Source organism: Triticum urartu, chromosome 4 (genome assembly GCF_003073215.2).
Source record: "Triticum urartu cultivar G1812 chromosome 4, Tu2.1, whole genome shotgun sequence".
In the NCBI taxonomy this organism is placed as follows: domain Eukaryota; kingdom Viridiplantae; phylum Streptophyta; class Magnoliopsida; order Poales; family Poaceae; genus Triticum; species Triticum urartu.
The window spans coordinates 4,776,435-4,787,624 of record NC_053025.1 but is presented as its reverse complement, the minus strand read 5'-3'; the positions used below and the strand labels follow the sequence as shown (position 1 = coordinate 4,787,624).

At 51.0% G+C, this 11,190-nt stretch overlaps 2 protein-coding genes across 2 annotated transcripts; one reads left to right on the top strand and one right to left on the bottom strand.

The window, feature by feature from the left end:
* Positions 1 to 6,606: 6,606 nt before the first annotated feature.
* LOC125550156 (UDP-glycosyltransferase 73C3-like) lies at positions 6,607 to 8,264 on the bottom strand. Its single transcript, XM_048713080.1, has one exon. The coding sequence runs from the start codon at positions 8,230 to 8,232 to the stop codon at positions 6,787 to 6,789; it is 1,446 nt and encodes a 481-aa protein (XP_048569037.1). The 5' UTR covers positions 8,233 to 8,264; the 3' UTR covers positions 6,607 to 6,786.
* A 475-nt stretch (positions 8,265 to 8,739) lies between these two features.
* LOC125550155 (cytochrome P450 72A14-like) lies at positions 8,740 to 11,190 on the top strand. Its single transcript, XM_048713079.1, has 4 exons — positions 8,740 to 9,153; positions 9,631 to 9,851; positions 9,922 to 10,166; positions 10,264 to 11,190. Exons 1-4 carry the CDS (start codon positions 8,841 to 8,843, stop codon positions 11,078 to 11,080), a joined length of 1,596 nt encoding a protein of 531 aa, XP_048569036.1. The 5' UTR covers positions 8,740 to 8,840; the 3' UTR covers positions 11,081 to 11,190.

The window sequence follows — 11,190 nt, the reverse complement described above, 5'->3', positions numbered from 1 at the left end:
TGGTCACTCTATTTTTTGAGTACTGACATTAGTTATGTTTGTTAGCAGCAAGATATTTAAATGAAGCTTGTTCTTTTTCAACTGTTCAACTGATGCCATGAAACTGAATATAGTAGTTGAAAACCCTGTTTTTCTTCCTGATCGTGAAAATTTGAAGTCCTGTTTGTGTTTTGGTTTTGTTGGTTGACAATTATGTTTAGTTTATCATTTCATGGGTGCTGTAAAATGTGCAGGTGGTGAGTTGAGGCTCAGCATACAGCTTGTTTGGACTAATCAAGAGGACGAGGTATGTTGCTTGCCCGAGCTAAGTGACACGTACGCGCCAAGTTTCTGTTATATAATTACCTGTTAGTGCTAAGTTAAACTGCATGATACGGCCATAGCAGATGGATGGTACTAGGTGTTGTTTTGTTTCTTGCCAATGTATTCAGAGAGCAGATGTGCCACTGCAGATTTCTTTTCTTGAAGGCAGCTCACATAAGTTGAGCTACAAGTGAACAACTTGCTGCTATTAGATCTGGAATGGAAGCTCACATAAGATGAGCTGATTTTTGTCCATATGAAAGCTGAGGACCATATGGTCTGTGGCCTTTTCATCCATATGAAAGTAGAGGCACATTGTGGTGCTAGTTTGCTGGGTTTTGTCCCCGACCATCGTGTCGTGATGAATTTGCAGGTACCCCGAGAGGCCCTTGAGTTTGCCGGAATGTCGATTAACTTCCGTTCCGGCAAATTCGGGTACTCCATATATCCTATTTTCAGCAAAGGTCATGCTGAAATTTTCCGTAAATTTTAGCATGACTTTGCTAAAAATAGGGCATATGGGGTACTTGCGATAATGCATGGGCCGGGGTATCTTAGTACTTAATTAAGTAGGATCAACTGCCCCTTTATTCTTTCTGCATTAAACCATAAGTGGCAATAGAGCCATGTGATTAGGCCCAACTTAGAATTCTCCTTAGCATCAATAAACCCTAGATGATAAACCCAACATAGGTGGCAATAGAGCCAAGTGATTAGTGCCTAGTGATTAGGACCAACCTAGGGTGCCTCGGCATCGATAAACCCTAAATGATGAAAACTTAACTTGGCTGCCCCGGATGCCTCAGTGTCGATGAGAACCTAAATGATGTACGCTTAGGCTTTTAGGGTGCCTCGGCATCGACAAACCCTAAATGATGAAAGCTTAGGATTTTAGGGTGCCTCGGTGTCGACAAACCCTAAATGATGAGACCATGATCTTGTTCCTTGACAATAACCAACTTTTTGACCAAACTTTTTTCCTATTTAGAGTGAAACATGGCCCACAACGATGAGGCCGGTGGTTCGGGTGGCAAGCAATTCTGGGAGCTGTCCCAGGAGATGGAGGAACAACCTCACCGCTATGAGGACGCCGCGGAAGACACCGATCCTGATTACACAACCCCTAGTGGCGTCGGGGATGACACCACTGATGGTGCCACCGAGGATGCCACCATTGATGATGGCGGCGCACACACAGATGGCAGCCAACCGAAGAAGCAAAGGAAGGACCTGCGCCCGAATGCGCTCCGCACCCTCAAGGAGGAATTCACTCAAGTGGACTCCGACGGGAATCCAACGGAGCCCAAACATATAGTCAAGGGGTACTCACTTCAGCTCGGGTGCATTCTCCGGAGCACCGTCTCGATCAACACCGAGAACCTTAGGCATAAGGACCGAGGGAATTTGTGCAACCTCCTCTTCACGAAGCTGCACGAACGATACAAGTTCCCCGCCGAATTTGAAAACACACGCCTCTCAGGGAATAAAGTGAACAGTGCCGCCCTCACGAAGATGAGCACGGCCCTGTCTACTTGGAAAAGCGCGGTGAAGAGAATGATTGATAAAGGTGATAGTTATGAGAAGATCAAGGCAAAATATCCTTTGATGAGCGAAGATGAGTACAAGGAGTTCAAGATCAAGTGCGAGAGCAGTGCAACCTCCGAATCAAGTGAGTGGGGGAAAGAAATGTGGGAGTTGAACTTAGGGGAACACAAACTCGGTCCCGGCGGTTACAGAGTGGCGGAGCCTATATGGGACAAGGAGGACGCGGAGCGTGCCGAGCAAGGCCTACCGCCCCGCTTCGAGAAATACAGCGGTGACAAGCAGACCAGGAACTATGTCAGGGCCCGGTACAAGGAGGACCCGTTAACAAAGGAGCTTACCACGGATCCGAAGAGCAGGGCGCTTGAGCTTCTTCTTGTAAGGAATACACCCCCGCGTAATTAGCTCCATATGGTTGCACTCTAATTAATCTCCAATATTTCTAAATGGTTCACGTTCCTTTCGCAGGACACTGAAAGCAGTAGCGCGGGGTCGTCTAAGAGCTCCCCTTTCGACACCCCTTTAAATAGGGCGTTGAACGTAATGAAAAACAAGGATAAGCTCACTAAGCCGACATCAGCTGGTCGTGTGGCCGGCAAAGGCTTGTCCACAAAATGGGGGTCATACTATACTGCTGGTGTGCGGAAGGAGAAAAAGACCAGCTTGGAAAGCCAGACGCGCGAGGTTGAAGAACTCAAGGCACAAGTGGCGCGGATTCCGGAGCTTGTCCAAGAGCAAGTGCAACAACAACTTGGAATGACGCTCAACGCCATGGTGCCTACGTTGATTCATGGGCTGACGACGTGGATTGCGGGCGGCCAACAGGGGCCTCCCCCGGTTCCCAGCTTCACGGCCAGCAACTCGCACAGCGCGCAGGTGGCGCCATTGGTGTCTCCGGCGGCGGTGCCATTGGTGTCTCCGGCGGAGGCGGTATTCGTGTCTCCGGCGCCGACACGGGCATTGGAGCTTAATGCACCAGGGTGTATGCCGGCCGGCACCTCGCCAGCAAGCGCTCCCTCCGTCAGTTGCACGCCCGCCATTGGCGGTGCCTCGACATTAGCCGAGCTCGACGGCATCACGGTAACCAAGCCTCTCGGCCGATGACTTCATCTCCTTGCCTTTGACTGGGCATCCTTGACGCCCTGTACATGTTTTTGCAGGGCACCGCCGACGTTCCTTGCACTCTTCTGCACTTCGTGGGCGCCGAGTTGGTCGATGTCGCCAAGGGCAGAATCGTTCAACCGGGCAACCCCATGTTCCACGGTAATCCGATGCCACCCACAATGTATAGGGTTGAAGTGGTTCGGGTGCTGCCAGGCTGCGACGAGCTGTTACCTCCGATTTGACCCGCTGGGGCCGACGAAGAAGATGAGATGACCCTCAACACCTGCGTAAACTGGCCCCTGCTTTGGCCGAAGAGCCAGATTCGTTTGGGGGCGGGGGACACCACCCCACAGACAAGACCATCAGTCGTGCCGGCGCCAAGCCATGGCAAGAACGCCGCAACGCTACCGGACCTGCCGGACATCCCTATGGCACAGGATCCGGACAGCCCTATGGCACAGGATCCGGACGGCGACGACAACGACGACGGTACATTTACCAAAGTTGATAAGTACTTTGCCGAACATGGGTACGCTGACGAGTTCCGCGGGCCTCTTTCTCAAGAACCCAACCAAGACAACCGCGATCTAGCTGGTACGGCGGAGAAATCCAATTGCAACAGGCGTCGTCTGGCGTTCAGTTCTCAGGACACGCATCCAGCTCCCGCCTTCACCGAGCCTCAGACAGCTGAGGTGCCAAATATTATCAGCCCCAACACGCTCAAGAAGGCGGTCTGTGAGCAGAACTCGGTCCCATTGCAGGAGATCAAGAAGAAGGGACGGAAACGAAAGACTAACAAGGGCGCCGGTGCGAGCCAGCCGGCACCGAGTTTGATCCGTGCTCAGGACGGGCCACCTTCACCTAAGGATATCTCGAGGAGGGTGCATGTGGCGGGTAGGGCGATGCTACCGCCAAATATGCTGAATGCTGCAACCGGTGCTATGCGAAGTCTGCATGACAGTGTTCTTTCTTTGGAGAAGCGGCGTCTCAGAGAGAAGGATGTGGCATAACCGGTTTTCGTGGCCAAGGTGCCAGAGGGCAAGGGCTTTGTGGATGGCGATATCGGGGGTACGATCGTCTTGCGGTTTGATGACATCTTTGCTATGTTTAACCTTCATCCGCTGCACTACACCTTCGTTCGGCTGTTTTCGCTGAGTATGGAGATGCGGATCATTAGAGATAAGACCCCGGACATCGTGATAGTCGACCCCTTCTACATGCGTGCCAAGCACTTGAGCAACGCTGGGAACCGCCAAGTTGCGAGTTCACACCTCGAAGGCGTCATTCTGGCAAACCCAGATAAGGATAACTTCCTTATGGCTTACTTTCCCGAGTAAGTCATCCCTTAACCGCCCCGTAACATATGATTTCTTAGATTTCGATCGTTCCTTTTTTTAACATTCCGTGTTCTGTGCAGTGACACACATTGCACACTCATCCTCTTAAGCCCGAAATATTCCATGGCCACGTATTTAGACCCGAACCGTAACTCCAAGGTAGACTACACAAATGTCAAGAAAGTTCTTGATGATGTTCTCCCCGCCTACGCCAAATCTAGAGGCACCTTCACCAGGGTAGTTCGTAAGTACGGCAAGCACATGTTCTCACACAATACGAAGTTCTGCTGCGTCAAGCAGCCGGCTGGCGGTCAGAAGGATGCCTACTACGCCCTCCATCACATGCGGGCGATCGTAAGGGACCATCATCAACTTCTGCTACCAGATAATCTCAAAGATTGGGCCGCGTGCTTGTCGGCAGTTCAGGACGCGGACCTCAGACAAGAATTCTTTCGCATCCAGTCGGAGTTTGCGGACATCATCCATCAAGATGTCCTTCATACCTCGGGGCAGTTCTTCCTCAGATATCAACCGTCCAACAGTGAGATAGATGAAATGCTACAAATGCAGGGTGACAACGACCGCGATTTCATGACCATCACGACAGACGGCGGCTTCATCCACGTTCCTGTCCGATGAGTCGAGTCGAAAGTAGTGATGTGTAGTTCTGAAACATTGATTGGCTCATGTTGTAATTATACTTTAATGAATTCGTATGTCTCTTTGGTTTGGACAGTCGTTCAACTTAGATGTAATTGATGCTATTTATTAGTAGGACCATGAATCGTGCTATTAATGTCTTACTTTTCTCTTCCGGTCCTTTTGTTGCATACTTACATATTGCTTATGTATTGTCTGTTGTTTGGCTTGTGCATAGAGATGCCGTCGTATGTCGTGTACAAGGGTAAGGTTCCCGAAGTCTACGACGACTGGGAGGAGTGTCGGAGACAGGTTCACCGTTTCAGCGGTAATAGTTACAAAGGGTACACCACTAGGGCGGATGCCGAATCTAGATACGCCCGCTATCTAGCGGGAGAGAGGAGGGAGCGTTGGAGGAACCGGATGAAGACCAGATTGATCGCGATGATGCTCATCGTGATGACCACAGCTCTCTTCTATGTGATGGTAGTTTAGATGATCGATATCGACTTGTAATGTGAAGACAAACTCGATACTCGCGGTCTTGAGACTTATAATGTTTTATCTTTGTTCGTTCTTTTGAATTCGGAGACTAATATGATGAATTGTATTCGGAGACTAATCTTCTATTGTATTCGATGAATCTGATGTTGCTGTGTGCTGCTGTCTATATTCTGTCTAATAATATATTTTATATTCTGTCTAATAATATATTTTGTAACCTGCGCAAAAATCAGAAAAGGAAAAAAACCAAATATTCATACTAATGGCGCATCACCACCAGGTGCGCTATTAGTATGCCAAAGGATACTAATGGCGCATCAACAGAGAATGCGCCATTAGTATGACAAAGCCATGCTTACGTATGGCCCCCCGAGAGGCACACTAATGGCGCATGCTGTTACATACTAATGGCGCACTAGTTGGTGCGTCATTAGTATATCAGATACTAATGGCGCACCTGTGGTGCGCCATTAGTAAGATATACTAGTGGCGTGTTACTAATGGCGCACTGGTAATGCGCCATTAGTAGGCAAAACCAGTGCGCCATTAGTAGGCCTTTTCCTAGTAGTGCCTGCAAAAAATGTATGCATAATATTCTGTTAAAAACCAAATCATTTCTGCAATTCCAGATAGACCACAGCAACGCGCACTCTCCGACACGAATTTGTCTCGCTAGGTCGGGCTCAATCCAATTAAGCCACACCCCGAATAACGCGTTAATGGAAGGAGGTGGCGTAATATTGAATGCAATGTGGACTGTCTGCCAAAGAACTTTGGCTAGCGGGCAATCAAGAAAAAGGTGCTTAATCGTTTCATCCCTATCACAGAAACTACACCTAGTAGATCATGTCCAATTACGCTTGGTCAGGTTGTCCTTGGTTAATATAACTTGTTTATGAACAAACCACATAAACACTTTTATTTTCAAGGGAACTTTGACAGCCCAGACATGCTTAGAGGTAGGAATGAGGCTGGAGTTAATGACATCAATATACATTGATTTAACTGTGAATACTCCAGACCTAGTAAGCTGCCAGCATAATTCATCGGGTTGTGGGGAAAGCTGAACCTCCATCAGTCTCCTAACGAGATGGAGCCATTCCTCCCAACGATTGCCCGCCAGTGACCGTAAGTTCCCTAGACGATGGTTACCGAAGAGAGACCATAGACACAGACATGGTACATGCTACCAAACATGAATACAACACTAGCAAGTATATCAACTACATTTGTAACGACAGCAGAAAATAAAGAGTGGCGAGAATGAGGTGAAGGGGGTAAAGGGGGCAAAATAACCAAGTGGTAGGGATATTCTTGAGCATTGATACTAGGGATATTCTTGAGCACGATTCACACTTCACCTAGCAGAGCAAACGGAATTAACCTGTTCCTTGCTGCCACTCCGCATGAAGCTGCGTAATAGCAGTGTCAGGTTTCCATGCGACGAGCCTCCTTTCGCCATGGCTCCGTGAGCTCTCTCCCGGTACTCCTTGCACTTTCTCCTCCTCTCCTCTGCCACTGCCCCATCGCCCATCAGCTCCGACACTGCTCGCGCAATGTGCCCCCGCACTACAAGGTCCACGGCCTTTTCGCCATCGAACGGCCTAACTGGCACGCCGACGCCAAGTACGTCCACCGCAAGCCGCTCATTGAGGAACTGGTCACCGAAGTGAGGCCACGTCACGACAGGCACGCCTTGCGCGACGGACTCCAGCAGCGAGTTCCACCCGCAGTGGGTCATGAAGCCACCTACGGCGCGGTGTGACAGGATGGCGACCTGAGGCGCCCAGCCATGCACTATGAGCCCATGCCCTGCCGTGCGCATCTCGAGGGCTTGGAGCCACTCTTTTGCTTCTGGCAAAACCGTCTCGGACTCCTTCACCACCCAAAGGAATGGCTTCCCAGAGTCCCCGAGGCCGTGTCCGATCTCGTACAGCTGCTTGGGAAGCATCTGCGCGAGGCTGCCGAAACAGACATAGACGACCGTGCTTTGGTCCATCATGTCCAGCCAAGCGATGACCGTGCTCTGGTCTATGGTGCGTGCCTCCTCGTCCCGGCTATTGAGGAAGAAGGGCCCGAGCGCCCACACCGGCTTGCCCAACGCTGCCTCGTAGCATGCGACGAACTGTTCCTCAAGGCCCCGGAACGTGTTCACCACGGCACCGTCGGCCGTGCGGATGCCCTCCCTCACCTCCTCCACGAACTTCCCCCACGCAGGCATGCAAGTTAAGAAGGCAGCGGCCCATGTGTCCTTGCTCAACTCCACTCGCACCGGCATGCCCGGCACGACGTTGCCGCTGTGAAGAAGCCCGTGCTTTACGACGTTGAAGTCGCAGAGCGAGTAGAAGCAGGAAGGGCCGGTGAAGGTGAGCCGAGGGACCCCAACGCTCCTGGCGACGCCGACCGTCCACGGGTTGCAGGAGTCGGAGATGATGCAGCTGGGGCGCCAGGGCAGCGAGCGCACGTACGCCTCGAGTGGCCCGGCTAGCCTATAGAGGGACAGGAACAATTGGAGGACATTGTCGCTATTGTCGCTGCTGCCCCGGGGCAGCCCGTCGTCGGCCGGCGGGAATGGGAGCTCGACAATTTCCAGCGGCAACATGGCGCTCCGCGCCCTGTCGGCTAGTCCCCGCAGGCGCGCAGCGTTGACGGGCGTGGTGACGAGGCTCACTCGCACGCCGCGTCCCGCAATGAGGCACGCAAGGTCGGCCATGGGGGTGGTGTGGCCCTGCCCCATGAGCGGGACGAGAACAATGTGTGTTCGTGGAAGAGTAATGGATTTCTCCGTCTCCACGGGCGCCATTGTTGACGTGTACGCGGTACCAACGGTGCGAAAATGTGCCTCTATCTAATAGGAGTAGTCCCCAACGCCTCTATTTGTTGACCATGTGCTTAAGGAATCTATGAAAAGGGAACACGTACAGCGGGAATTCAACAAAACAAAACACAAAAAACTATCCATCATATGTGATGTGCCTCTGTGCTCGGCTGTTGGCCAAGCGCGTACTCCCATGCATTCGTGTCCTCCCAGCAAATGCGACGGGCCAAAAGACAAAGCTACAAAGCTGCACACACGATAACCGATAGGGTTGCACGTGTAATTCACGTGATCGTACAGACACTTTCCTTGATGTCCGGTTTTGGTTTCTAACGTGAGCACCCGAGTAGATTATACTTACCTCTGTCTACAATGTAAGACATTTTTGCAATCTACTCTCTCTGATCAGATAGATTCGTATCTAGACATATCTAAGATAACGAATATGGATCAGAGGGAGTAGTAGAACAAACATAGTACTTGTATATAGCAGCCACCACTCGTACACCCACTTGATCAACTCAGCAAAGGAAAAACATCATTCCCATATCCCTTGGGCTAGCTGTTCCCCACAAAATAAGGAAGGTGAAAGCATGGCGACGAGCGTGATAGAAGACTCTTTTCCATGGGAGCACCAGCGCTGGGTGTATGTTTACGCAGTGGCTGGCGCGGTTCTGGTGTGGTGCGCCGTGAGGGCGCTGGAGTGGGCGTGGTGGAGGCCCCGGCACCTGGAGCGGGAGCTGCGGGCGCAGGGCCTTCGGGGCAGGGCATACCACTCTGTCGCTGGCGACGCACCGTTTATGGAGCGTCTCCATAAGGAAGCCAGGTCCCAGACCATGCCACTGGGCAGCCATGACGTCGTGCCGCGGGCGATGCCGCTGTTTCACCAGACCATTAAGGAGCACGGTGCGTGTACTTTTCATTGCTTTCTTTTTTCTTGATCGTAATGTTTCTTTTTAGCCGCATTATTAGTTTACCTTCGCCACATCGTACTTCACCTGAAAACAACCAAATGTGTCCATAGAAGGATTTAGTTTTCGTTATGTTTGGCTTTAATGGCTCTATAATGCATGCCGGAAATGCGATTATTAATTTAAAGTTGGCTAAAATGTCTTTTCTCTAAAATAAATAAATTGTTTTTGGGTATGAAATCCAGTGTTGATCTACCAACATCTTAATTTGGTGGCATGGCATCTCACACTAGTAGTCTCCCACACGCAACAAACGGATTGACAATAGTCCCCACTTGACAAATAGTCCACCTAAATGAACAGAAAATGTCTTACACCTAAAGAGACTATAACAGAAAATGAAATTGGAAACGTGTATCCACGTAAACTTCTAGTAACAAGCTTCGATGTATTTGTCTAACAAAATTAACAGGTAAAATGTCGATCACTTGGTTTGGACCGGTGCCTAGAGTGACCATCACCGAGCCTGAACTGGTGCGTGAAGTTCTGTCCAACAAGTTGGGTCACCTTGAGAAGCTCAACCTGGGCCGACTTCAAAGGATGCTGCACCACGGTGTGGGTAGCCATGAGGGTGAAAAATGGGTTAAGCACCGGAAGATCATCACCCCTGCCTTCCATCTCGAGAAGCTCAAGGTTATAATACTTGTGTTCTGTCATTGACAACAAGTTCAGGCCGTAACAAAAATCTCCGTTCCATTTTCAGCGCATGTTGCCGGCTTTCGCCGCATGTTGCACGGAGTTGGTGCAGAGATGGGAGGTTCTAGCCGCCGGTGATGCGCCATGCGAGGTAGATGTCTGGCCTGATATGAAGAATCTGACAGGGGATGTCATCTCGCGGGCCGCATTCGGCAGCAGTTACCATGAAGGCAGGAAGGTATTCCAGCTTCAGGGTGAGCAGATCGAGCTCATCGTGCAGGCCATGGACAAGATGCATATCCCTGGTTACCTGTGAGTTCATTCTCCTTTGGCGTTTACCATGTCTTAGCACAACAATATTACTAGATTGAATTGCTCTGACTGTGCTAATGCATTTTCTTATGTGCAGGTTCTTGCCAACCAAAGGCAACCGAAGGATGAATCAGATTGTTGCGGAGATCGAGAGGGTCCTAAAAGGCATTATCGCGAAAAGAGAGAAGGCCTTGAAAGCCGGCGAAGCTACGAGTGGTGACGATCTTCTCGGGCTGCTGCTGGAGTCCAACATGGCACACTGCACGCCGGGAGATGCCGGCATCACGACGGAAGACCTGATTGGAGAGTGCAAACTGTTCTACTTCGCGGGCATGGAGACCACGTCCTTGCTGCTAACGTGGACCATGATCGTGCTCTGCATGCACCCGGACTGGCAGGACCGTGCCAGGGAGGAGGTCCTGGATGTCTTCGCCCACGGCATGACGCCAGATTATGATGGCTTAACTCGCCTAAAAATCGTAACCATGGTCTTGTACGAGGTGCTGCGGCTGTACACGCCGCTGACGTCGGTCCATCGCAAGACGTGTAAGCCCATGGACCTTGGCGGTGTCAGGTACCCGGCGGGCATGTTGTTCATGGTGCCATTCCTGTGCCTCCACCACGACAAGAATGTTTGGGGCGCGGACGCCGACGAGTTCAGGCCAGAGAGGTTCGCCAATGGGATCTCCAAGGCAGGGGTGTCGGGCGACGCGCTGCCCTTTTTTCCATTCGGCTGGGGCCAGCGGACCTGCGTCGGTCAGAACTTCGCGATGCTCGAGGCCAAGATGGGGATCGCCATGATTCTGCAGCGCTTCTCCTTCGAGCTCTCGCCGTCCTACACACACGCGCCGTTCCCCATCGGCCTGCTGCACCCAGAGCACGGTGCGCAACTCATGCTCACAAGGCTTCCGTGAGTTGCATATTGCAAAATCCATTGGTTAACCTGCATGTTGTGTTCGAATAAATGGGCTCGGGCCAATAAATTTAAGAATTTCCAGAACATATCAAATGCTCATGTTGACAA

Excerpts from the sequence above, each read along its gene's own strand:
- LOC125550156 (XM_048713080.1), bottom strand. The coding sequence starts at position 8,232 with ATGGCGCCCGTGGAGACGGAGAAATCCATTACTCTTCCACGAACACAC.
- LOC125550155 (XM_048713079.1), top strand. The coding sequence starts at position 8,841 with ATGGCGACGAGCGTGATAGAAGACTCTTTTCCATGGGAGCACCAGCGC. Across the intron at positions 9,852-9,921 it reads TCCATCTCGAGAAGCTCAAG|CGCATGTTGCCGGCTTTCGC; the intron begins GTTATAATACTT and ends TTCCATTTTCAG. Across the intron at positions 10,167-10,263 it reads ATGCATATCCCTGGTTACCT|GTTCTTGCCAACCAAAGGCA; the intron begins GTGAGTTCATTC and ends TCTTATGTGCAG.